At 44.6% G+C, this 27,716-nt stretch overlaps 1 protein-coding gene across 3 annotated transcripts in view; it reads right to left on the bottom strand.

Moving 5' to 3' along the window:
• Positions 1-3,523: 3,523 nt before the first annotated feature.
• Positions 3,524-27,716, bottom strand: part of arfgef3 (ARFGEF family member 3) — a 35,898-nt gene continuing 11,705 nt past the window's right edge. The window contains exons 11-42 of one of the 3 annotated variants that reach the window (XM_041049933.1): positions 27,041-27,288; positions 26,786-26,898; positions 26,424-26,556; positions 25,590-26,191; positions 25,082-25,434; positions 23,143-23,309; positions 22,195-22,360; positions 21,705-21,812; positions 20,262-20,477; positions 18,738-18,848; positions 18,121-18,271; positions 17,266-17,580; positions 15,935-16,068; positions 15,420-15,565; positions 15,043-15,222; positions 14,803-14,944; positions 14,271-14,393; positions 14,025-14,128; positions 13,775-13,919; positions 13,518-13,646; positions 13,198-13,374; positions 12,397-12,511; positions 11,931-12,033; positions 9,019-9,150; positions 8,678-8,808; positions 8,169-8,177; positions 7,485-7,703; positions 7,220-7,391; positions 7,024-7,125; positions 6,152-6,540; positions 5,456-5,942; positions 3,524-5,001 (exon numbers count right to left, since the gene is read on the bottom strand). In XM_041049933.1, coding sequence (XP_040905867.1) covers positions 4,810-5,001; positions 5,456-5,942; positions 6,152-6,540; positions 7,024-7,125; positions 7,220-7,391; positions 7,485-7,703; positions 8,169-8,177; positions 8,678-8,808; positions 9,019-9,150; positions 11,931-12,033; positions 12,397-12,511; positions 13,198-13,374; positions 13,518-13,646; positions 13,775-13,919; positions 14,025-14,128; positions 14,271-14,393; positions 14,803-14,944; positions 15,043-15,222; positions 15,420-15,565; positions 15,935-16,068; positions 17,266-17,580; positions 18,121-18,271; positions 18,738-18,848; positions 20,262-20,477; positions 21,705-21,812; positions 22,195-22,360; positions 23,143-23,309; positions 25,082-25,434; positions 25,590-26,191; positions 26,424-26,556; positions 26,786-26,898; positions 27,041-27,288 — 6,014 coding nt within the window. In that variant the 3' untranslated portion in view covers positions 3,524-4,809. Of the gene's footprint in view, positions 5,002-5,455; positions 5,943-6,151; positions 6,541-7,023; positions 7,126-7,219; positions 7,392-7,484; positions 7,704-8,168; positions 8,178-8,677; positions 8,809-9,018; positions 9,151-11,930; positions 12,034-12,396; positions 12,512-13,197; positions 13,375-13,517; positions 13,647-13,774; positions 13,920-14,024; positions 14,129-14,270; positions 14,394-14,802; positions 14,945-15,042; positions 15,223-15,419; positions 15,566-15,934; positions 16,069-17,265; positions 17,581-18,120; positions 18,272-18,737; positions 18,849-20,261; positions 20,478-21,704; positions 21,813-22,194; positions 22,361-23,142; positions 23,310-25,081; positions 25,435-25,589; positions 26,192-26,423; positions 26,557-26,785; positions 26,899-27,040; positions 27,289-27,716 lie in introns of those variants that run through there. The other 2 variants (XM_041049934.1, XM_041049935.1) reach the window with 2 other exon arrangements.

Below are 27,716 nucleotides of genomic sequence, written 5' to 3'. Positions count from 1 at the left end.
GCAGCTCCACCTGTTTTCAGAGGTTTAGCTTCTGAAAAACTGATTTATCACTACAACAAAGTTGGGTGAGAACAAATTCTGTGCACATGAACAACAAACTTACACAAGTTCACACCGTCTCTTTTGCACTGCACAAATTTCATCACCATCTTGGCCAATGAACCCCGTTCAAACTTGACTTTGCGTTCTCAAAATGCACTGACAAATGTTTCCCCTTGTGAAGACGTTCTTTGTTCATCAGAAACAAATCAAATCAAAACGTTTACGGGAAACACATTTCTGCAAAGAACATGTGGGAAAACTTGATTCTTAAAGTCTGAATCCATCTATTTGAAAGAGAGAGACCCCCCTTCAGCTGACTGCTGCTGTAGCACCTTTATTTCTCTGGTTCTATACGTTACTGTGATGCTCTGTCATGTGATCTGCCACCTCAGAAACTGTGTCAGATGTCTGGGTCATGTATAGACTTTCTCTGTCAGTGTCGCGACAACAGGACACGTAGTCGAAGCTGATATGCTTTCACTCCTACGCTCTCAGACGGTCCTTTAACCACCCTGCAAACTTCTCTGCCAGCCAACCAGCCGAGTCAATCAAAACCTCCACCAACAATCTGCCTGAGCTCTGAGCAAAGTAAGTATAGTAGGTCACTGCCTCTTCAATCTGTTCAGACTCCCAATAATCCCTCAACAGTACAATAAGACGCTAAACTATAGATGATTTTACTTATTGGAGAAATGCGATTACAGTTTCCCAGCAGAATGACAGAGGGAGGAGCTGTCAGACTGGCAAATCAGAAAGCAATCAAAAGCTTAAAATCGAACAAAGACTTTGTCATAAAATCTTTCTGATGGTGGAACATGTGACAATGGACGATCTGCAGATCCTCTGCAGGACTGAGTTATGCCCAAGTGCATCAAATCTACTTAGAGTGCAGATGACGTTTGTGGTCGTGATGATCTTCAGCATGTCACAATCACTACATTTCATGATTCAGCCTCTTAATCTCAGCGCTACTCTGCCAAATGTAGCAACAACTCAGAAGTGCAGACAAAAGATTTATCTTTGGGGGATGAGCATAAGAAACACAGACACAGACAATATCTGAGAGGCCGAGAGCAGGATAATCATCAGAGTGACTGACTGAAAAGCAGGCAAAGTGGAAGGCAACACAAACTGTTGGTGGAGAATCGTTGCATGTCACTGACACATTAGCGCTGCTTTTTTTAGATGGAAACGCTGTCACGGACTTAACACCAACTAAATCCTTCCCTTTGCTGCTGCTGATCACACTGATGGCCGACAACATCTGTCCACTCGCTGCTCGCCCTCAAACCGCAGAGAACAAGGCCGGATGGGGGACGGGTCAGGGACGCTGGGGGGAGGGGGCTGGGGGGACAGTGGAGACAGGATGGGACGAGAAGGCGAGACATTCTAATGCTGTTTGTCATTTACTGAAAAGTTGCAAATGACCACCTCCTGGCAGCAGATGTGCGAAGGAGTGACAGATTTCCCAGAGGGAATTCTGGGATTTTTCAACCCCAGACTTTCTGAGACTCAGACATCTGAAGTCACGTCAGTGTGCCAACATGTCTGCGGGTTTACTGGGTTCATGAATCACAAGGAAAAAGATGTTTAAGTTAAAGCTTGTTCAATGTTAAGATAAATGATTAATTCCACTTTATTCCACTTCCCTGAGTTACGCTGCCTCCAAGACCAAAACCAGCGAGACAGGAACAAATGTCTTCATTAGACGCCAGAGAAATTAAATTTAAAGCTTGACAGTGTTTTAGTTTATCAGATCAGTGTATATGGTAAACAGAGCCTGGAGAATCAGCACTGATGTGACACAGTGGGGAAGAGTCTGATTTAATTAGCCACGTATATAAAACACCTGAGAGAAATGCCAGAAAGCAGCGTGAACTGCATCCCCAGGTTTCAAAGCACCTCTTCAGTCACCTGTGAGACATCAGACAAGCTACGATTTTCCACCATGTGTCTCGATTCGTCTCCTAAAGAGAAATTTTATATCCACTCTGGCCTCTTCTCTGTCTCCTTCACTCTGCTTCACGATCACCTCTTGTTTACTGAATGATGCATCTTGTGGTTTGCAGTTCTCACGCAGAGAGACAGAGAGAGGGAGAGCTGGCACAAAGCAGGTGAAGAGAGAGCAACGAGTGTAAATGAAAGTTGTTGACGAAAGTCAGCTGTTGACGAACTGGGTGAAAAAAGAAGGGTAAATCTTCTTAGGCGCTTCAGATGCCCCGCCCTACCCAACCTGCCCCCAATATGGTCTGAGCTGGTGAAGTTAGCATCAGTTCAACACTCTCTTCTTTCATTCATTCATTCATTTAGTCGTTCGCTCAGTCATAATCTGTCCTAAAATGCACAGTAGCAGGAATGGAGGTCAGTGCAGATTCAGCTCATTCTGCTGTCTGAGTATCCAGAGTAACAACCAGCAGAATGAGCACTAAGTTTAGGACATGACCACCGTAGTTTTTCTTTCATCTAAAAATACATAATAATTACATTATTTTATTTTTAGTATCGTGTAGGTGAGAGCGGACATTAACTTAAAGACAGCAGGTCTCTTCCAGAGAGACAGACAGACAGACAGACAGACAGACAGACAGACAGACAGACAGACAGACAGACAGACAGACAGAGACAGAGACAGAGAGACAAACCGCATGCAAGACTGATGGATCTTCAAATATTATGTCCAGTAAGCAAGAAGACCAAAAAGGCAAGAAAGGAAAAGTGGTGATTTTGTTGTTCTCACCAGAGCGAAACCATAAAACCAGGGCTGTTTATCCTCAGACATCCTCAGCACATGATAAAAGTTCATTCAGGTCATAAGGGTTCATCCACAAGGGAGCAGGAACATGCTCAGCAGGTTTTAGAGAAACTTGTCAGCCTCAGAGTCATCTGTCAATCAAAAATGTCAAACGTTCTCTTCTCTAATGTTGGATTCCTCTGCTTATAACATGCAAACTGAACATCTCTGTGTTCTGGGTTATTTGAAGACGTCACCTTTTGGGAAACTGGGACAGATATTTTTTCTATTTTCTGAGATTTAATGAACTGAAAGATGAATCACTTGATCAAAAAAGAGAAACTGATAATAATAATATCACACACCTGATGTGTAAAAGTTGTTTTTGGTAACTGGATAACAGAATAAGGCAGATTATTAACTCACTGACGGTGAATGGGTTTAAACTGATGATGAATGAATGAACAACACCAACAGGTTTAACACCAACACATTGGTCTCTGTTACGAACACTGTCTTTGTTTCTGTAGCTGGAAGATGTAAAATCTGAAAACACAAATACTAACAGACCAGTCTAACCATCTAAGCCCAGTTATATATTTAGCATCAGCAGAAATCAAACCCCAAACACTGACAGTGTCAGTGATGCCTTGCTCTCATCAGTGTCACGGCACAAATCTCAGCAACGCAGAAACAAAAACGAAAAACAAATGGCGCAGAATCAGAGAGCATGAACACTCACGCAGCATCGAGTGGGAAAAAAAAAAAGAATATGCTCAACGTGACACATGAAGTATTTCAAATAAGAAACCCTTTACATAAATACATGTACATATATAAATAGCAAAATTAACATGTATAGCATATTCAGCATCAAAGTATGCACACTGCACGTGGTATTTGGTTAAAATAAATACTTGACTGCCCCATTTTGGTAAAACACTCAGGTTTTAAAGTGAATAATAAAGACATTCAGCAGGTGAATGAGACAGAGAGACTGCACAGTATCTGAAGCTGGATTTAGGAAATACAGGGCAGAGCGCGACATTCGTATACAGTCGGATCAAATGCTAAACACAGATGACGTTACGTAGCCTCATTCTCTGATTGAGAAGAAATAAATTTAGCAGTATTTTTAAGTTTGGTGGCGTCAGTGACGGTGACCTGATTCTGAACGGACTGATTCTGGCATCATCTTTGGCGCTTGCAGCTGTGGTCGTCATTTCTGAGACATTAGCTGTCAAAGATTGTGGTGCAGGACTGAGGCGTAGTGTCCTCTTCCTTTCTGAACTGGCAGCTCACCCCCAGTTCTTACTGCTCATTCTCCATCATCATCATCACTACCAGCAGAGGCCAAATGAAAGTATGGCCCAGGTTGTAGAAAAAAAAAAAGCTGGACACTGTTTACATCACATGCTCGACTAGCACATGAATATATGCACATGTGCATGAGGGTGATGTGATACACGCTGCTGCCTGCAGAGGGCAGTAATACAGATGTGCAGTGCATGAAAGCCACAAAAGAAAACAAGGAGAAGAAGATGTTGAACAAGTGAAACATCTCAAACTGTGTGTGCGTGTGTGTGCGTGTGTGTTTGTATCAACTTCAACCAAGAAACAAGAGGCGGAAATGGCACATTGACCACCAAATCCTTCACAAACCAACTACATCCTTCATTCTTCTCATCACGTCCCTCATCAGCCAATCAAGTCATGCACCCTAGCGTCACATGGTGTCTGCCAGTGTCCTCCTGTTCTTCAAAGGTGCCACAAATCCATAAGACACCATCAGAGTCAGCGTATTGTCTCTCCTGACTCAGTCAAACTGTCATTCCACCAACCGGCTGCGCTGTGACGTGATGATGTCACTGTCTGCCAAACCTCTGAAACGTCCACCACATGGTGACGCTGCCACAACATGGCGTCAAACAAGTCTGCTGCAACAACCTAATTCATGTTCCGTGTGTTTATTTCTCTTCGCTGACCGACCGTCTGTGCCCTGCATCAGGTGCTTTTGCGTTTCTTTGCTGCACATGTCACATGATGATGTCATAGAGTCTGCCGACACGGCCCAGCCACTCACGCAGCGCCTGGCGGACTCGAGCGTCGGTGACGTGGCAGGAGAGCTGGCTGAGGCAGGGGTAGAGCGCCGGCTGGAGCGCCAGAAAAGAGGAGTCTGAGAGGAGGAGGACCTGATTGAGGAGAGTCAAGACCATGTTGGTCCACGCCTGCAGGTGAAGAGGGACAATCTCAACAACAAAGCTCAATACACACACACACACACACATCTGCATGGCTACACGTGTGAGGTCCAACACATTCATTTACAGATGTTTTCTCTGAACCTGACTGAATTTGGTTTGTTTTTAAGCCATGAACACATCTCTACTCTGGCCAATCAACACCAACTTCAGTATTTATATTAATATTTGATTGATAATAAATATTGTTTTACCCCAGTCTGAGCTGATCTATTGAAATTCGGCAACAAAGGCTGCAATAAGTTGATTCTTGTTCTACGCCTGAAATGTCTGACGCTGTTGTTGTTGTTGTTGTCAGTTTTCGTCCTTATAAAGTGTTTATCTGAACTTCTCAGATGAGATGAAAACAATGTGTAAAGGTGTGTGGACAGTAAAATTCTCTCCTCTGTTGTGTTACAGTCTGATCACCTGCTCACTGTACCTGTATCTGAGCCTCAGAGTCCCTCAGTGAGATGCTGTGGGAGCTGATGGTGGATCCTGACCGAGGCCTCTTCTCCTGCCTAAGGACCTCAGGTCCTGCACTGACTGAGTGCCTCAGAGGCGGCCCCTGCTGGTCCACTAGCTGCTGGGGTCTCTGCGGGGGCCTTTGTGGCTCCACGGGACCCCTCCTCTCCACGGTGACCCCTCCTCCTGCTGCGGCAGCCCGGCCCTGCTCCTTCATGAACAGGTTGACGTGACTCTGCTGTGGCTGCTGCTGCTGCTGTTTCCTACGCTTGTACTCCATCATCAGCTTGCTGATGGTTTTGTCCGTGGCGATGGTGTACAGTTTGTTTCCAGCACTTTCCCACCATTCCTTTCTCTTTCCTGGTCCAACGCTGCCGGGAGCTCCTCCCAACGAGCTTGCCGTGATGTTGGAGTCCCTTCGCTCTCCCCCGGTCCTGAAGTGGTGGGGCAGACTCCCTGTGCAGCTGTGGACAGAGAAGAAACAGCTGATTTTATTTGACTGGTGACTCCACAGACTGAATTACAGACTTACAGAATTTACTTCTGTAGTTTTCTTTTACTGCTCCTCTACGTTTGGTTCAGTCTGACCCCGGAGACCCAGCCTCTGCATGTTTGTACAGCTGTTATGTGAAGGTGTAGACAGCTGCACTGATCAATGTGACTGAGGTCACACCTGAATCCCGGACTGGGTGTGGGCGTGTCTCCGGGTGATGCTGTGCTCATGTCCGCCCCCTGACACCTGTACCCGCCATCCTCCGAGGGCGTCCCCCTTGCTGAAAGCCCGCCTGCTGATGTTGGGGTGGACGTCTCGGACTGGAAGAGAGGCAGGAAGAAGACGTGATCTCCTGCTGCAGCAGCTCCTCCTCTCAGCACCGCCGTCTCCTCCAGCGTGCTCTCCAGGTCACGGTGCATCTGGATGTAGCTGTTGCACAGATCCATGCACAGCTTGTAGAGGCGTTTAACCAGCCAGGCCCAGTCGGCGCTGCCCAGCGGCTGCACGCTGAGCGACGGGATGGGGGCTCGCCACTGATGACGTTTGTCCCGGCCGCGTGGGGGGCTGACCTGCCGAAGAGACGAAGAGACAAAGACTAAAGTGCATAATCTGATTTTTGATATTAAAAAACACGAGTAATCCATCCTCCTTCTCACATTAGGAGGGTGAAAAGGTCAGGAAACCCTCGGAGGACTGTCCCCGATAAACTGGAGCAAACTAAAGAGGAAATTGCTAATGGAAGCAGAGCAGCAGGACTAATCCTGGGAAATATTTTATTGTTGTTGGGGTTTTTTTCTGTGGTGCACTTAGAAGTCACCTGTCAATGACTCTGAGCTTTTCATGCACGTGCACTGTTTTCTTTGTCCATTTAGCTTTTGTGGTTATTGCTGCTAATCCAACTACACAGTGGTTCTTCTGCTTTTTCATTCAAATAAAAAGGGAAAGAGGAAACATCACTTTCTGTGCAGCTGATGAATAAACAATCATTGTTACATTATCAGTCATTATTCCTTCTACACCTGTGAAACAGAGGCTGTGTGTCTGTGCATCACCTGTGCTGTTTCTTCAAAGATGTCTTCGTCCTCTGAGGAAGCAGACCCAGGATGAGATGAGTCAGAGCTTCCCTCCTCTTCCTCGAACAGGATCCTCTTCACCTGAAAACAGAGAAGGTTCAACTGTGAAACTGAATTTTGAAAAAAAAAACAAACAAACAAACTGCTGACTAAAATTTAGCTGAGTGGTTTCTACCTGCTGCGCAGTCATGCTGTCGGCTTGGCTGAGTGTGGCACACAGCAGGGCCTGGAAGTACAGGTTGAAGCTCATGGCAGACTGACGGTAAAGATTAGCCGCTCCACAAACACCTGACACCTTCATCAGCAGGTATTTCAGACCTGGCCGGGTGTCAAAGTCACGCGCTGTCCTGCAGCAGGACAAACCAGAACTGATCAGCATTGGTATTCAGCATCATCCATCTCTCTCAGCCTGATTACTCTTATTTTTACTGAGCCCTAACCTGTAAGAGTCCAGCAGCAGATCCAGGATTATGGCTAAATTAGTCATGGAGATGTAGCGCAGGAAGCCTGCTGTGGGTCTGCTGGGGTCAGAGGTCACAGGCGTGACCCTTTCCTGACCTTCAGGCTGTTTGACAAACTCCTCCAGGAGGATGTCGTAGAGGTTTTGGAGCAGGACCTGGTGGGACAGCAGGCTCACCACGATGGTCCGGAACGGGATCCTGCAGAATTCAAAGGAATCACATTCATTCAGTGTTTATTTAAGAGAGAGAGCCAGTTTTCTGCTGTTATTACACTGTAATAAACCAGTTTAATTACTCCTGAAGCCCAATGTCTCATACTGTGTGTCATGCAATGGACAAGACGCCACATGTGACACACAAACACACACAACACTGTGAAATGGTGGACAATGAGCAATGTGTTACACTGCACAACATGCAGGTACAATATGTGGATAGAGCTGCACGATGTATCAGGGCGCACAACATTTGTGTAGTTACAGTAACATGAATTTGCACAGCTGACACATCACAAAGGGCTGAGTCGTGTCAGCAGTTTAACACAGAACATTATCAAAGGTGTAATGAACATGTAGAGAATCATTACTATTACACATCATATATTTTGTCCACATGGTGCAGTTCTGTTGATGTTAGTTTGACCCACGCAGAAAACAGCCTTACCCAATTTTCCTGTAACCACAGCAGCAGAAAGACAAGCAAAGAGTGTTGGCGAGAGTTAGAGAGTTAATTTGGTTTCATGTCTGCGCAATTTTTTTTTTCCTTCATTCTGAAAATTTGCAGCTCATCACACAGCAAAATGGACCATGAAGACAAGACACACACTGGCCAACAGAGTCAGACCTGTCTGATCGACACACGTGAAACCTTGGCTGTAAAGTTTGAAATAAGCTTTTACACAAAAGGTAAAACAGAACACATATCAGTATATATATATATATAGATATATATAAAATATGTATTTTAAGCACATTGTTATAAAAATAAATTTGCCTTTGCAAAGTTTAATCGAAAAGCCAATTTAGGAAACCTAATTAATTGGGGGTGAGGGGCTTTAGTTTGGATTTGAGGTTAGAAAATGAAAACATGTCAGTTAATTATCATCACACATAGAGCACACCATGCTACTGTGTGTGTGTGTGTGTGTTTGTGTGTGTGCGTGTGCTGTCCACCTCTTCTGAGTGTGTCCGTTGGACTGCTGGTCTGACGGCAGCTCGATGATGAGGACGCAGGACTGAGCATGTTCAAAACCGTCCTTGTTGTTGGGCGTCTTTGGAGAGCACTGAGTGTCCAACATAAAGACCTGGGACACAGAGACAATGCACTAATTATACTTAAACCAGGTCCCTTGTTTTTAAAATCTTCTTTTCTGAGACATTCATGGTCAAAACTGCAGAATAATAATATTTATTCCACTAACACCAACAATAAATCAGCCGAACAAATCAGTTCACTCTGTATCACATGCAGTACACGTGTCGTGGTTATCATACAGCATTCGGCTCACACTGACCTGCTGAGCCATGGCTTTGATCCTCCAGTACTCTGCCTCGGCCGAGGGTGAATGAGACGGAGCAGCCACCTTCACCTCACAGGCGTCTCCAGAAAAACTGTCAGAGCCACTATGAAAACACGCCAGCAGGTTCTGCAGAGACGCCGAAGGACAGAGAGAGAGAGGTTGAGACTGACCTGCATCAAATCATAAAGCTTGGGGACAGTTATACATATTACACTTTGAGTCATTTTCATATCAGCAACCCTGAGCTCAGACAAATTACTTCTCACTTTGTTCCAACAGAGTTTATCAATATTCAGTTCAACAGAAGATGAAGGTTCATCTGATGTTGACACATTCACTCAGTAGATTCAGGCTCAACTGAATTACTGGGACAAGTGGATGGTGATGATGATGATGATGATGAGGATGATGAGTCAGAACAGTCACATATACACTTATATTACACATCATACATAAACTTCATGCATGATGCAAACCCCTTTTCATCCTACAGGTCATTTTCTATGACACAGTCTTCCTCATTAAAACAGTGAAAGCAGGTGAATCCACCTCTCAACTCTCAGACCAGTGGATGAAAAAAAAGTCCTTTTCCTTCCTGATTAATTCTAAGCACTGTACATACTGTAGTTTAATACACACATGTATATGTTGAGTGTGACCTGAATGCTTTAAACAAAAATCAGCTTTTCTATAAACCTAGTCAAAGGTCATATGTTAATATGTTTGAAAGCATAAGCTACATGTTAAGGACTGACGTCTATGTTCTGTAAGCTTTATGTCAGGGACTGTTAGTGTCCTACAAACACTACACATTCTCATGGAGGTGGTTTTTTTTTTCATTTACATCCAGGTATTTCAGAAGATTTTTCTATAGCTAATTTAATGACACTTGTCTATATATAAATTGTACTCATGCAGCACCTCTGACAGCTAAAGATGCTCTTGAAAGAATAACTGTGAAATGTTGGTGATTGGACAAAGAGAAATTTAACAGATGCAATGAATCTTAGTTTTTCTCTCAGTATAAAAACAAACGGACAGACAGGACAGAGCAGGAACTGGCATCTGAAGCTGTGTGGAACTGAGGAGCTCACATCACGTCCTGAACCTGAAGTTCAGAAACCCACCGAGAATAAATCAAGGACATCACCAAACTAAGTTATTACTGTATTCCCCAGTGTAATATGAGACATGTAGTGTAACGTATCTACACACATAAAACATGAAAAACTGATCGACATATTTCAAAAGGTCATTGTTGCTGTAACATGCTATAACAGGGGCTCTTATATAAACCACTATAAGACCTAAACAGATATGATGTGCCACATGAAACAATTCAGCACAGTCACAAAAGCTGTTACATAAACTAAATTACAGCGTGTCTGTCCGTGTGGCTGAGAGCACGTTAAGCTATACATTGAGATTTTATATATTAAACTGAGATGCATGTTTTAAGCCCTAAAAACTCCTGACACACTGTAGAGATAAAGAAAAGAGCATCCAGGTTCTTTAATCACCTCCGATGCAGCTGTTCATCTGTAAGACAAATTCCTCCACAAAGTTTCCCAAGAACAAAGAATTAAAAAAAAACAGGGACACAACATTTCATCTGTGCTTCTGTGCAAACACACAGCTCAGAAAATAACCACAACTCATCCAGTGGGTTACAAGACTAAAGTCTGATTTTCTGGAAACAAGCAAAGAAAATCTGTCAATGGAAATAAGATCATCATCATCTCTCACTCCGAAACACTCACACACACTCACACTCACACACACACACACACACACACACACACACACGCACACGCACACACACACACAGCGATACAGAGACACACACACAGATACAGAGACACACACACAGTGATACAGAGAGACACACACACACGCACACGCACACGCACACACACACACACACACAGCGATACAGAGACACACACAGATACAGAGACACACACACAGTGATACAGAGAGACACACACACACAGATACAGAGACACACACAGATACAGAGACACACACAGATACAGAGACACACACATGTGGCTCTAAGCTGTAAAGCTGCTTAGCTGCAGTCTGTCAGGCAACTGCCACCAAACTGCAGGAACACACAACATCCACTAATAAAATGCTTGGCGATGTCACCTCTACTGAACACACACACACACGCACACACACGCACACACACGCACACACACACACACACACACACACACACACACACACACACACACACACACACACACACACACACACACACACACACACACACACAGAACCAAGGTCAGGAGTTGTAACTGTTCAGCCTGTAGCTGAAATGGAACAGCAGGGGTTGGATTCCTGCTGAGGCTGAAGCTGTGATGTCCCACGACACTAAAACAACACATACACACAGCAGGTACCATCATACACAAATTAACACAAGTTGCCATTAAATGCCTGGGCAGATGTGTAGACTTTAATTATTATTCACTGTAATTCTGCTAATTTTACACTGTGTGTTATTTACAGTAAATTTTGTTTTTTTATCATCTGAGAACTTTTGCGTTTCTTTAGTGAAATGAAAGAAAAAAACACTTTGTAAAACTAGACAATTACGTACGTCCTACCTGAGTCAGGTACACTGACACAGCCAGGTGACAGGCAGCTGTTGCTCACAGCTGCAGGCCTATATGAGCGTGTAAGTGTGTGTGAGGTTAACTGGGGTTATCAGGCTTAACGTGGAGTGTCAGCATGTTGACAGTATTAACAGCAAAGGCTTTTAGATTACTTCTGTCCCAGCGGCTTCAGATTGGGGATGGATTATGTGGTCGCTGCAGTCGCCTGGCCTGTCGAGTGTGACAGTGTGTGAGAGGGTTTCTACATGCACTTGGTCTTTGTTTGCAACTGTGTGTTCACACCTTGACGGGCTCCAGTGTGGCAGAGAAAGCATCCTGCAAAGCACAGCAGGCCAACCTCCACATTTCCTCTGTGAACACTGGACCCACTGTCACCAACACATATCTGGAGGGAGAGAACATTAGAAAATCAGGAAACAATGGTTAGATTAGAGAAAAAATAATCTGTACTACTGTCACATGCAAAAAAACAACAACACTATTATCAACAAATCCCACAAAATGAGCAAAACCAACAACGTGTGAGTCTGTTTCTGTCTGTGGCTCAGCTCCAAGCCCATTAGTTCCATTAGTAGTGAGTATTTTCAGCAGCAGGATAGTTACAGTCCTCCATAGTTTTTGGGTGAATTAGATTTACCAGGCTTTGGATACCCAGATAATAACTGTTACCAGGATACATCTGGTGTTAGCTTTGTTTATCACAGGCCTCATTTCTAAAGACAGGAATGAAGGAGTTTACGTTCGTCACCTGATGCAGGAGCAGCCCACTCTGGAGATGGTCTCTGCAGGTTCAGACACACAGGCCACCAGCAGCTTGAACAGGTCCTTCAGCATCAGGTTGATCAGAGACTCGTAACCAATATCTGCAAGGAGGGAAGGCGCACACACACACGCACACACACGCACATGCACACACGCACACACACACACGAGATAGAGACGCAGAGACCACAATTTAATCTGACTAAAGAGGAGGAGAGTGGAACAACAAGGCATCAGCCACGCTCCACTTCACTGCGGTGCACGAGCACACACTGAAAAACAATAACAAGTCATCATCACGTGACAGCGCACCTTCAGCTTGGAACAGTTTATCACAGAAGCATGTTCCTGAAGTTAAAATGATTCTCCAGGCTCAGATTTCATCAGATGTGTCAGTCTCACCTTCTTTTGATTTTCTTTTCTTTTTTTTTTTTCTCTGGCTCGTGTAATGAATCACCAGTCTTCTACGGAAATGATCCATAGTTCGCGTCTCTTGCATAAAGCTTTTCGACACCACCACACAGTGTGGAATGAAAAATCAGAGCCAACAGTGTTTGCAGGAACTGAAGGTTTCGAGTGAGACTTTCAAAATATTTGCACATTTGAGTTTTTGACACATTAAAAGGAAGCAATGCTTATTCCACATTCAGTGCTTGTGTCAAGAAGCCAGTGGAAACGCCGGCGTTTAGCCGCTTAACTACAGGCGCCGAATCTTCAATCTGCCACAGAGCGCTCGAGTAAGAAAGACACTACAAACCCTCCCTGCTCCAGATGTGCTGCCTCTCACCTGAGTGTATGAAACTGTTGACGTGCTCCACCACCAGCTCACATGACAGGCCGATGGCGTGCTTGAAGTTTGCTGCCGCCACATCCCAGTAGGAGTGGTCGCCATGGCTACGCTGCAGCCACAGTGACATCACAGGAAGCAGCAGCTGGATGACGGAGAAGATGGCAAAGCCCGGACCTGGAGGGAGGAGGCAGAAGTTAATGGTTTTGTTTAGGATCACTGTCCTGCTCAACTGTCCTAAAGTGGTGGGACTATGTTGCCTGATATGGACGTCAATGCTGTCATCCGTTTTGTTGTGTCTTCTCATGTCTGTGTGTTACCTGGGACAGTGGTGACCTCTCTGAGCAGAGTGAAGAGCAGATCCAGGGTCGGGGGCTGGTGCTGTCGAGGACAGTTTGACACTGCTGCTGTGAGCTGCTCCAATAACAGAATCCAGACCTGGATCAGACCTGCAGGACAGAACATACCAAAGCTGGGTGAAAGACAGAGTGGACAGGGGATCTTGGAAGGACTGAAAGGACAAAGAACCAATGTGCATACAGGGAAGAGAAAGGAAGGCTCAGTAACTTGTCTTTACCTGTGTCATCATCAAAGTCCTGGAGGACACAGTCCATCCCGTCCTCACTGCTGATCGAGCGTTCCTGCGATCTCATTGGCAGGCTGGCGAGCCGCGCCCCCAAGAACACAGGCTTTGATGGCATCTTGTAGATTTTAGCCAGCAGCTGTCAATCAAATGCAACATGGCTTCATTAATATCTGAACAATCTCAATAACAGCACAGATTTCTTCAGGTGGCATTCAGTGAACAGGTGAGGGGGGGGTTGTACCTGTGAACATTTGCGGAGGTAGTCGAGAGCAGGCAGGCACAGGTCAGTGGAGCTGTAACCCGACACATGGACACAGTCTCCGATCTCCTTATAGTCCACCTCTCCTACACACAGTCACACAGAAAATAATATTATTAAAGAAGTAATGTAAATATAAACTGCACATGCATGTAATGAGTCTTATATCAAACACACAGTTTGCTGCTATAAAGTAAACCAAAAACAGAATTTACACGTGGGACAAACCTAAGCCTTTGACGAACTTCATGAGACACATGATGTAATCAGTGGCAGCGTTGGCAAAAACCTGGATGTTGTCAGTGTTGATAAAAGCCTCGAAGACATCAAACACTGGAGCCTGGGATTTCCCTGGAGGAGAGAACGGGAGGAGAATAAAGATATGAATAAAAAATGAATAAAATAAAGAAATAAAAGTCCAAACTAATCTTTTTTTTATGAAAATAAAAAAAGAGAGTGTCAGACTTGTACTTTGCTTTGTTGTCAAACACTGCTGCTTTACTGAAGTGGATTCCCAGTGATGAGGAAAGAGGTGACTAGGAAAAGCAAAGGCACAAGTAAAAGTCTAACTTCTCTCCTTTTTCACTTTCACAACGTGTCCTTCGATCCAAAGACATGTCCATAATAATAGTTTACTGCCAAGTATTTTTTCTGGGTTACATTTCAGAGCAGCCAACTTTCAGAACTATAAAATGATGGACCTTTGGTATTTTTTAATACAACGTGTGGGTATTGATTTGGAGCAGTGCGTCAGACATACCCATGGAGTATTCTCCCATCAGGTAGTCTTTAGTGTCAGTCTTGCTGCCGTGGACGGTCCTCAGAGCGCTGAACAGAGGCCTCCATCCTGACAGGATCTGAGGGGAACACATCTCCACCAGCTCACCTATTGATGTGATCACCTGCAGGGAGGCAAGCAGAGAAACATCTTCAGAAATCAATCAATTCATGTAAAAATGTGACACTTAAAATCGATTTTCCTGCTGGGATTCGTCTCTACCTGGTCCTGCACGTCCTCATCACAGAGCTCCAGCTGCATGATGTGCTCAAAGGGCCTGAACAGTGCCTCATTAAAGTGGAAGTGTGGCAGCTCAGCCCAGCTCGTCAGCACCTCCGTCAGAACATCATGGATGAAGGACACGGCCTTCTGGGAGACATGGCGTTCTTTGTGACACGCCGCCTGGAAGTAGAAGAAACTTTTACTGAGTCTTTTCTTAGTGGACATTTATTTACTTCTAGTTATTTTCGTATGTATTCATTCAGAGCACATTGTTCAGTACTTAGAGTTTTTATTTTGACATATTTTGATTAACACAACGTAATTTAAAGTAAGCAATGCAGCAGCTCTCCCTCCCTGTTTTTAAAGGAGCTCCTTACCTCCACCAAGTGTGGTGCCACCACACTCCAGGCCCTCATCATATGGAGCAGAGGCCGGTTCTTGTTCCTTACGATTCGCAGCATTGCCTCGCCCAAACGGAAGAGATGGAGAGCGCTGCGCCGCTCCAGCGTCGACTTGGCCTCTCCTACAGAGACACACAGGGGACAAACAGACTTAACTCAGGTCTGCATTTAATCTAATCTTACTTTCTTAAATGTGCTGTGATGAAATCACTCACCCAGTGAGAGAGTTTGTGTGTGCAAGTCTGGAATTAGTTGGACCCAATGGAATTGAAATTATGAATTTATTGGCTAATTTCACTTACATCAGCACATTAGTTCATGAGTTGTGAGAGGAAGAAAATCTCAAAATTCTTTGAGGCTTTAAGGTGAAGGTAAAAGTTACAGTCAGGAGTTAGGAAATGAGAGTATTCACTGAGGCAATGAAGAAGTTTGTGTGAGAGTGTGCGTGTGTCTGTGTGTGTCTGTGTGTGCGAGAGAGTGTGTGTGTGTACCTGGCATTGCCAGTGAATAGTCACCAGTCTCAGTGACAGAGTCAAACAGCTGAGACTGAGATGCTTTCCTCAGCTGCTGCAGGAAACCAACCAGACCCACCAGGTTCAGTTTGGTGGCTGCTTCTTCAAACAACCTGGGACACACACACACACACAAAGCAAGTTTAATGATGTGTATTTATCACGTATCATGTATATATCTACACTATAAATATATACATTTATACATAAAATTACCAAAAATCATAAAAAGCAGAGGAACAAAGGTCCGAGCCTGAAATGCAGCATGCTGTCCTTTAAGTCAAGTTTTTTTTGTTTTTGTTTTTGTTTGTTTTTTGGGGACAGCCCTGTGCAGAGGAGTATTTACTATGTCCTGGCACCACTTTCAGCTTGTAAATGTGTTCGGTCCATCTGTTCCAAAAGATCAGAGGGAACATTTTTTTTACTTGCTGCTAAAAGCAGCCTAGATCACTGGTTACATAAGAGATGATCCTTGGAATAAACACACACATACTCCATATTTACTGAAGAACTGCAGGACTGTTGGCACGCACAGACACACACACATATTTATATATTTGTATCTCTACACTTGGGAGGACCTTACCTTAACCTGAACCAAACTGTAAACTTAAACCGTGTCTTTGAAGAAGCTGCCACCAGACAAATGTCCTGAAAATGTCCTTACTCTACAAACATGTCTTTAATCTTAGGATCTGAAAACCAAATTAGTCCTTACAAGGGTAAAGTACACAAATATAACCACATATTTTATTATTTTATAAAGAAAATGATATACCTGTTGCAATTTAAACTGTTAATACAGAGATTTATAACGGCACTTAAAATACATTTGTGAACCTCAACTACAATAAACTCTGGTAGCTCTGCTCTGCTGCTGCCATCTGGTGGCTGATGTAAAAAGTCATGGTGTTATAAACCTCAGCATCTCCTGCTGAGTCAGTGGACGGGACTTCAGTTCATTAAGAGTCACCAGCACACTGGCTGCTAATTTAACGAGATGACAGCAAAACGACAGACACAATCCTCCTAAAACTTCTGTCATCCAATCAAAATGACTTAAGTGATGAATCAGTTTTCTAATTTCTAGCAAACTTGTGACCTGAGTACAATAAAATAGAAATATATTTCTACACATTTTAGAAATACATATTATATATCTTACATAATTATATGCAGGAAATTATATATTGTCAATAATGCAACATTTATAACAGCACTAAAAATACACATATTTGTAAAGCACAGCTTAATAAATAAATATATGATGTTGTTTTGACATTTATTCAGTGTGGTATGTCTGCCCTGACCTGTCAGCCTGTGTTGACAGTGTACACACAGCCTTGGCCGCGCTGGTCCCGGTCATCAGGCTGCCGCTCTTCAGGTCCAGACCTCGGCCTCCTCTGCTGCACTCCTTCAGCAGCTCCTGGATGGACAAAGGTTGGATGACTGGCTGGCTCAGGCCCAGTTCCGAGGCCTCTGGGCTGGGCTCGCAGCTCAGCTCCAGCCCCACGTCCACACCGGCCGGCTGCTGACTCTGCTGCGTGATGGTGGTCAGAGGTGATGGCTGCGAAGAGCCGTCGCTGAAGTGGGTGTGCTCCAGTGAACTGATGTACTCAGTCACCCTGAGAGAGGGAAAGAGAGAGAGTCAGGGGCAGGAGAACGAGAAAATAGAGGGAGGGACGGAGAAAAAATAAGGAAGCAAAGAAAATGCAACACAAAAGTAGAACTCCAAGACAGAATCTAGTAAACGCAATCAAGAATTCCATCTTCTTTTCATACTGTTTTGATGTGTTGATAAAGTTGTTTTAACATCCCAAAAGACACTGGAACTGAAAATGTAATAATGTCTTTCTATTGTTGTGTGAGGAAATTTACTCCGTTCAATCTTCCCTGGAGTTTTTGCACAGACAGTTAAATTTATTTTTCTTATTATCTGAATAGTTAAGAAGTTTTTGCTTGTAGAAAAATGAGATAGTCCTGGTGAATAACACGAAGCACTGAGGCGTTGCATAGTGGATTTAGGTCAATCATGCCCAAAACAGATAAACTGACCAGTGCATCTTGCAGTATATCACTGTGTGTGTGTGTGTGTGTGTGTGTGTGTGTGTGTGTGTGTGTGTGTGTGTGTGTGTGTGTGTGTGTGTGTGTGTGTGTGCACGCACCTGAAGACATGTGGCCAGCAGTCATGGTTGTGGCTCCCCATCTCCAGTCCTACATTCAGGATGGCGTCCATACACAGCACATGAGCCGTGTGGAGACGAACTCCTTGAGGACGTCCGATCTGCTCCAAACGCTGCTCAACACGCTGCTTCACTGGACACACGGACACACACACACACACACACACACACACACACACACACACACACACACACACACACACACACACAGCAAAACAGTTTACCACTGCATTAAGATTCAGTTTGTAATCAGAATAAATTCAACAAAGCCGACTACTGTGCCATTTTTTTTGTGAGTGTGTAAACGAAGATGTGATTGCAGTTTCCCACAGATGTCACTAGATGTCACTAAAGGCCTGTATCTTACTGACAGCACCTTGACCCTCCGATCGATGATATAAGAGCAGCCTTTCTGAATAAAAGATGCTGTCATTCAAAATTCTCTTTTTCATGGGCTTTATAATTAGAAAGAAATCATTCAGGTTTCTTTTTCTTTGAGTTTTTAGCCCTTGATCATTTTTGAAAAGTCAATGCTGTCAACAATTGTGTCTTAAGTTTTTTTTGTGTGTCTTATTGTGTAGCTTGTACACCTTTAGTACCTTGTGTGATGGCGTCTCCCGTCTCTCCCACCTCCTTCTCCTCCTTCTCTTCCTGAACACACGAGGCTGCAGCCATCTGGGCTAAAGCTGACGCACAGTTGGCAGCCACACCTAACAGAGACACACACATGCACACTGTGTAAAGACGTGCTGTTCAGTTTCATTCATTCTTTCATCACTGCACAGTGAAAATTCAGCCTTTACTTCTGATTCTCATCCAAACTTTGACTCTACTGATGCAACATTTTATAGATTCATATAAACTGTCTGAGCTCTCTGCTCCTTTGGGTGTATTTAAATTTAAATGGGCAGTAAAATATTGTATCATCTCTGCCCACATATTGGGGGCTGGACAGCTGAGGTTGTACACCATGTGCTCATTCATATTCATAAGTGCTTCTGTGCTGACAATTTCAATCAGGTTTCATCCCCAGCTGATTTTAAGGTTGTGCCAGTTACTGCTAATAACTGATACATTCAGACTCCTGAAAGGGATCGATCATAAAATTAATTTCCCCTGATATCCTCTCTAAAATCTGCAGATCTGAGTTTGTATGAACCGCCGAGTGTCCGGCAGGCTCAGGCTGTTGCTGGGCAGCTGCCACCGATTAACGTGAAGCAGAATGAGGCTGAGAAAGAACATCAGTGCTCAGGAAAACTCCTGTGGGATGAATACACAGCAGATCTATACACCACATAAGGCACAGACATTCATGATATTCATTCTCAAACTGTATGGAATGTAGGACCAGTGATATTGTAAACTCCTCACAATGGCAGCACGCCGTGTCCAGTTTGCCAACCAACTGGAAAATGTTGGACTGATGGCGTCGCTTAGAAGCAACAATCAGCAGGATGAAACACAGTTAGCATCAGGCTGACGTGAACATGACAGATATCTCAGTGCTGTCTTACTGCTTCTTGCTACATTATTTAATAGCACAGATCTTTGGGGGGATTTAATGCAATTATGTAAGCAACAAAGTTGTGTGTTACGTAACACAGCAGCTGAATGAACAAAGTGTCGAGGTCCTTCGAGTGTGATTTTATACAGAGTGACACTCCTTAGTGATGGGGCAGTGGTTGGGGATGGGTTTAATAAAAGGTTTGTAAGTTTCCTTGACCTAGCAGGTGTAACTAAAATAATAGGTGAGCAATGAGAAACACAATTATTCACAACCAAACAATTCTGAGAGGTGTAATCCACAACCGTGTGGGCGAACCACATTTCTGCAGGGGCTTTAACAAAAGCACTAATTCAGAAATACCACAGATTTAAAATGTACTCGTGTTGAAAAAGTCCAAAATCATGTTTTTGTCATTTGTACTGAAACTTCACAAACTACAACCAAAGCTGTCCCCTGTGGAGTCATGTTAGTGCAGGTTGATTCTAGTGGAACCTTTGAGTACCTGCTGAAACGAACTGGTGTAACTGAACCTGACCTTTGACCTCTCTGTGCTGGGGGGAAGGACAACAGAGGCTGCATCTCACTGTTCTTACTCATACAGACACGTTTCACCCACCCAGGGCACAGCTCAGCGCTGCAGCTTTGCGTAGGCCGTCTAAACTCAGACAGATGGTGTCTCTCTCCCTCTGGCTCTGCTCTTTGACCCCCTCTGCTCCCAGGATGAAGGCCAGGCCCTTGGAGCTGCCCGCCATGCGACCCGTCAGAGGCGTGGACAGAACATCGATCAGGTTCTTCCAGACACCGGTGAGGATGAAACGTGAGAACACAGCTCCTGTAAACACATACACAGACATGAACCAGCCCTGAGCACCATCTGCTGGAAGGAACCTTAGAAACATGTCACTGAAGATAATGTATAAAATGTCAGAACAGAATTTAACAGACAAAACTCTCTTATCATTCGTTAAGATCATATCAGCAAAACTCAAACAGGAGCATTAGTGTTAAATAAACACACAGACGCAGAGAGAATAACTGTCATTGGAGCGACTCAGCAACAGTTACCATAGTGATTCCGGCCAATCCTTTGTCCTTCAGGGGGATGCAGAGGGAGCGCAGGTGGTCCCTGACTCATTTTCTCTGTTTGCCCTCTCCAGCTCTTTTTTCTTTCACCTCATCTCTTTCTCTTGCAGTTCTTTTCTTTCTTGGTGCAGTTACCCCAAAGTCAGAATTGGTGATTTTAATTGATTTTCAGTGCTTTAACATTAACATAAAAATGATCCACGGCATTATTTTTGAAAGCATCCTCACTTTTAGGGACTAACACTTTTCCCCAGCACTGTACCTCTGAAGGTTACTGCTCAATATCCAGCTGTGACATGCTATAACATAAGAAAAGCCAGTGCTTTTATGCAAAACATAAAAGCAACAGGAGCTCTTATCATAAATATGATGAGCCCTATGAAACAATACTGTTAGCCTCAATATGCAACAGTCACAAAAGCTCTTACATAAACAAAATTATAGCATGTCTGTCAATGTTGATAAGAGCATGTTAAGCTCTATGTTGAGATTTTATATTAAACTGAGATTCATGTTTTAAGCCTTAAAAACTCCTGATACATTGTAGAGATAAAGAAATGAGCACACATCCAGGTTTCACCTCTAAATCACCTCTGATGCATCTGTAAGATAAATTCCTCCTGCTCAATTTAGTTTTAGTGCCTCTGTTCCCACACCACGTTCCCTGTTACAGACCTATGATTCAGCAAGATATAAAAGACCCCAATATACATGTATTCATCTGTTGTGGTCTTGCTCACCTGTGCCCTTTTTCAAGGCACCACGATAAAAGGTTGGAACACTTTTCAGTGCAGTGCCGGGGCGAGGGAAACCTACAGTAGGTAGGAGGGTTGAGAGGCTCTGAGGACAAGCTCCTCAGCTCTGAACATTATTAAACTGTAAACGCTGCAAAACAATCAGGGATTTAATGGCTGAACCAACCCATCCATCATGTTTCTGAGGTTTTGGAGCAGCTACGATGACCAGCTATACTCACCTGCCATCACAGTGTCACTGCTCGCCTTGTCACAGCTGAGTGGTGATTGGCTGGATGCCCTCCTGATCAGCTGACCGCCAATTGCACTGCTGCCCAGACCGTCGATATCTGAGAGAAGAGGAGAGGCAGGGAGAGAGGGAAAAGTCACAAAGTGGAAGAAAGGGAAAAAGAAGGGAAGGGGTCATGTTAATTTTGTTCTTAATCAGCTGGGAATCTGCCATGTCTACAGTTTATAAATGTTCCATTGCAACTAACTCACTGCAGCCCTAGTTTTCTGAAAATACTTCCTGTCTTCAGTGTTCTTCAGCACCAGAAATGAAGGACGCTGCAGTTAAAAATAACATCAGAGCACTGACAAGTTTGTGAGTTTGAAGAACAACAGCTAAAATCAGTGAATCACGTAATCGTTCATCTGGTGAAAGAGTCCAACACAAAGTGGGGTTTCTGGGTGACTCCAGTCCAATGTGTGTGTGTGTGTGTGTGTGTATACCTGTCAGCATGGTGATGAGCGGCAGTGTATGGTCCTCTGGTGAGCCCCAGTACCCGGCCTCCGCCAGCAGGTTGCGCTCTAACACCTGGTGGTAAAGCTCCTCGATCCAGGTCTGGGACAGAACCACGAGGACCCCGCTGCTCTGGATCAGACGCACAAAATCCTTCTGCACAACAGGAAAAAACACACACAGCACATACCACACATCAGTGTTCTGTAATCTGAATGCTGACCCTCTGACATTGTCCACTTCCAACCCTGTTTGTATCAGGTTTTATATGCTGCATGTCCTTCTCCCCCTCTCCTCCATTCCCAGCTGTCCTATCTTCCTCCTTTTCCTCCTTTCACCCAGCCCGGCCCTCAGCAGGAGGGTTCCCCATCTGAGCCAGGTTCTGCTCAAGGTTTCTTCCTGTTCAAAGGGAGTTTTTTCTTGCCACTGTTGCCTTAAGTGCTGATCTGGGGTCAGGCTCTGGGTCTCTGTAAAGCGCTTTGAGACTATTTGGATTGTAGAAGGAGCTATAGAAATAAAACTGAACTGAGTTGAATCAGTCTGTCTTGTCGGCTCAACTTCATTCAGCCTCTGTTTTATCATTTTTACCTTCTACACAGTTTTCTTGTATCTAAACTTCTTGTCTGTTCTTTCCTGCTCCTTCTAGTTCACTCTACTCCAGTTTATTAGAAATATAAACGATGAGGATTCCTTTATGCTCAGCTTCTAGTCAAAGCTATTCCATATCTAGACAACAGTCGTGTGCAAATGTTTGGGCAAATTACACAATAATGCACGTTTCTTCAAATGTTGATGCACTATTTATTTCATAAAACCTACAAAATCTTGGGCAGTACTACTGACCCCCTGAAGCACTGAGCATCTGAGGACCTGTCATTTTTCTAACCTCTGTCATTAACACCTCCAGTGACAGATCTGACGGAGGAGACAGCACTCACCAGGCTGAGGACAGGAGCCAGCGTTCTTCGTCTGTAGTAATCGCAGCAGCAGAGTTTGAGGTTGAGCAGCAGAGCGTAGTACGACACCAGATAAAGACCGTCTGCATTCATCAGAGACTGACAGCTCAGAGTGTCACCTGCCTCGAAACCTGGAGAGTTGATCCCACCTGGAGAAAGAGAGGGAGGGAAATCCAAACACTGAGCTTCACTGACACTCAACAAAAACACTGGCAATTTTATCTCAACTGTGTTTCAAGAGTTTATGGAACTTTTTGCCATTAAAAGAAATCTAGAGATCTACTTATACCACCCTGAATCTGATCTGGCTAAAATATTATGGGAAAAGGTGAAGTTGGTGGGAAAGATGGGTGAGTGAGGGTGGAAGACAGAGAGGGAAGAAAGAGAGACAGGGGAGAAGGAAAGGGAGGAGGGGAGAGAAAGAGGAAAGGAGAAAAATGGATGAGTGAGGGCAGGAGAGGATAAGAAGTGACGGACTTAGAGAAGGAGAAGGGGAGCAATGGGAAGGAAGAGAAGAAGAGGCAAGGAAAGGGGAAGGAGGAGAGGAAAAAAAGGAGAGAAAGGGGCGAAGAGAAAAGTTGAATGTAAAGAGGACGAGAGGGGAAAAGTAGAGAGGAGGAAAGAAGACAAGAAAGTGAAAGAGAGGTGATGAGCAAGGAGAGAGAGAGAGACAGGTCGGGTGAGGACAGAGGAAATGAGAGTAAAGGTGAGAGGAGGCAGTGAGATATAATCTGTTAGCTGATGATGAGCCAAGAGCTTCAATCAGAAACTCACTCTGGGGATTTACAGCCTGGACCAAATTCATTAACTCAAGTTAACCATAGAGTTTAATTTGATTCGTAATTTTGCTCTGCTGATGTAGAAAACTCCCAGCAGGCCTCCTGTTTTTACAGATGGATTATGGGTCATGCCTCAAAGGTAAAATGTTTTATTACATGGTTCCTGCTCTAAGGTGATGAACTGAATATAGAGGAGACAGTCAGACTACATTTAAAACAGACTTAGTGCACATTAAAATCAACCGGCGACATAAACAAATGTCACAGGTCGATGGTGAAAACTGTCCCGTTCCTCAACACAGCAACACAAGACGCTCACAGATTATTACAGATGCCCATTTAAAGATACAATAGGTTTGTAACATGGTCATCAGTTTTAATTATTTTAATTTCATTTCTAATTCTAATATGAAAAAAAATGCAACCTGGGAGTTGCAGTTGGCTTCTCCCTCCAGTTGAGAAGCTTCTAACTTTGCCTTTTTAATTAAAGAACCATGTATTTTTCTAACACTGCTGTTCATCTTTCGCACCGATGATTCAACCAGTAGAGTTCTGTGTCCTTCCAAAGTCTTGATGTGCTCCGATTATCAGGAACCTAAAACTGAACAAGCGCACCGACTTTTGCATCTGGAACACCGCGTGCCAAAAATAACTCCTGCCATTTTGAAACTCTATATTTGGAAGCAAAAGTAATTGTCTGGTTATCTGTTTTTTGTTTAATACAGTTTTTACAAAAACAGACATTAAGTATGAATGAATGAAAAACGAACCACGGAAGCAGCTATAATCCAGAGAGCAGATGATTCTTGATGCTTGTACTATATTATATACTATATACTGTAGTTGGTTAAAAAAAAAACAAAAAAAAACAAACAAAACTTCTACAACCTCTTTTATTCAAACAGTGAATGTTTCATTTTGGGACTCGACAACAGCAGAGACTTTTCGGTGCTCAGAGATGATTAATAAAAGAAGAGGCTGCTGCACAGATCACTCCACCCTCAGCAAATATCCTGTGTTGGTTTAGCTAACACACTCACACACACACCACTGATTCTACGCTCTTCTCAGGCTTCAAACAAGACAAGAAACCAAGTCATATCAGAACATCAATCTACACTCCCCCTCCCTCCATTTCTCACCAGCCTGCAGTCCAGAGCAGAAGGTGGAGGAGAAGTTCTGCAGCGACAGGTCCACCTCTGTGGCGGTGGCCAATCCCAGCAGCCGGGGCAACAGCGCTGCCAGTGACCGGACGAACAGCCTGGCACTCTCCTGGTCGGCCTCCTGGTTGCGGAGCAGCTTCAGGGACAGGGCGGCGGTGCGGAGGGAGCGGTGGCCCGGGCAGTCACGTGGAGTCTGCTGCTCCTCGTCAGCCAGTGAGACGTTGTCAGAGCCGATGTCAGAGACGTCGGAGCGTCCCGAGTCTTTCTCAGCAGCCATGGAGTACTGGTCACATGAGTCAAACTCTGTCCGCGACAGGTCCTGCTCCTCCATACTGATGGACCAACATACAGAGTCGTTATAGCATCTCGATATTATTATTATTTCAGTGTAAGAGCTCAGAACATCCAACGCAAGTCAAATACAATAATAATAGTACCTTCAGGTAGGTCTTTACACACACACACACACACACACACACTTTTGTACCTGAAGTTGCTCTCACTGTACCGTGACCCCCCTGCATGGTGTGACCTGGTCCTGGACTCCACAGACAGGAAGTTGGTAATGTCAGGGTAGACAAGGGCATGACTTCGCTGGACTACATCTGGCGGAACCACACCTCCTCTCTCTCCTCCTCCTCCTCCTCCACCTCCTCGCCCTGCTCTTTCTTTCTCTCCTCTTCCCTCGATCTCACCTGCACCTCCTCCCTCCTCAAGATGGCTCCCCTGGTCTGGCTCTGCAATCTGTTCACGTTTGGTTCCCTCCAGGCCGCCACAGGATGAGGGGGAGGGGAGACGAGCATCCTCCCCACACTCCTCAGGAGTGGTGTGGCCCAGAGCCAGGCCGAGCCCCCCCACCTCTGGATCCAGGGTGGTTTGGCCTGTTTCTGTGGTGATGCTGATGCTTATGTCGGGGCTGCGCTCGGTGGCGCCAGTGGTAGCCATGTTGGAGGAAGAAGAGCTGGGCTCTTGCTCGGAGGACAGGATGTGTCTCTGCCACCTGAAGTCGGCCTCGTTGATCTCCATGGACTCGCGTGTTGACTCAGTCCCGTCTTTCAGATCGTCCAGTCGTCTGAGGAGAAGCCGAGCCTGAGAAACACAGCTGCTGTGTTACTGATCTATACTTAAAACCATTAATTCGTTAGCTTAGTTCTTCTTAATCAACTCCAGCTCACTGAGGTGCACTCAGTCATTGTGCCATGGGTATCTCTTCATCTGTCTACAGCCAAGTCCTGCAGCTTCCGTTGTTTATTTGAAGTGCATTATTACACCAATGGAGTAGCACTGTCAGTGTTTGCAGCTTCATGTCTCAGGAGCGTACCTGCTCAGGTTGGATGCCGCGGCCGTGTGATAGTTCATCCAGAGCTCCGAGGAGAGCACATGCACAGGAGACCGAAGAGTAACACGCCTCGATGCCCCCCTTCATACACGCCTCTGTCATCCCATCCATCACTCTGCCAGAGGAGGAAGAAACATACAAACATACAGTGCAACACACAGAGATCAGTGCAACTTAATGATCTACACGTATTATTTGAGCATTTTCAAACTCATGCAGCTTTAGGAGCATATACCAACATCATGACATAACACATTTCAAAATACTCAACGGCATAAATTCCGGTAATAGTTTCTAATTTTCCGGCAACTTAAAAACAGAACAAAGAGACAGGAGCTACTAACAGTTTCAGCAGGTCCAGGTGGGACTTCCTCTTTGAGAAGGATCGTTTCCGGGTTTCAGGTTCAGCCACGCACGGACCGGCCAGGTCATACAGCCGCTGGGGACTGCCCAGAATCTAACACACACAGAGACACACAAACATTTGCCTGTCTAAGTTGATTTTTAAGTGGAAATATAACCAATGTCAGCCTGATGGTAGAAACCGTATCTAAAAAGTTCAAAAGGTCAACAACAGTGTCTCCTCCTCCTCCTCCCACCTCCTTCATGATGCGGATGGCCTCAGTGCGGTGCTGAGGAGGTGGATACAGCAGGATCCTGTGGTACAGCGACTGCAGCACCGGTTTCATAGACTCCACACAGCTCACCAAACGCACCAGCTCCGCCGCAATGTAACACACCGTTCGCACTACCGGTGCAATCCTGGCGGGGGCGCTGGAGGAGCAGCCAGACCCCCTACCCTGATCAGATACCCCTCCACCGCCGGAGTCCACCTCCTGGTTGATTCCTGGCAAAGAAAAAAAAAAGGAGAGATATAAAACTGAACCGTTAAAGTCACTTCCTCACAGAACACCAAACAGTTTTCACACCTTCAAACTGACTATGGGCAGGAAGGTACATAATTAAACTGGGTATCAAAGCACTGGATATTTTTAAGAGGGAAAATAATTTCCTGATTTTTTTTTTGTGTCCAAAATGGACAAAGACTGTGAACCAGTTCATCATTTCACTTCTAATTAGTTAAATGGGCTTTTTCCAAAGCAATTACAACAATGCTGACATAAGGCTTTGAAACTGCAGCTGCTTATCTCTTCGATCTTTGACTTAAGAATTTAGAGCTCTGGCAGAATGTGGCCAACCAGCACCACAACAGCACAACGCCTCTTTTCAGTCACTTATCTTTGTTACTGATCTTATCAGCTGTTCACATTTTAC

This window comes from Toxotes jaculatrix, chromosome 11 (assembly GCF_017976425.1).
Source record: "Toxotes jaculatrix isolate fToxJac2 chromosome 11, fToxJac2.pri, whole genome shotgun sequence".
Taxonomy (NCBI): domain Eukaryota; kingdom Metazoa; phylum Chordata; class Actinopteri; family Toxotidae; genus Toxotes; species Toxotes jaculatrix.
The sequence above is the reverse complement of the archived record's forward strand: the minus strand, read 5'-3'. Positions and strand labels throughout refer to the sequence as shown.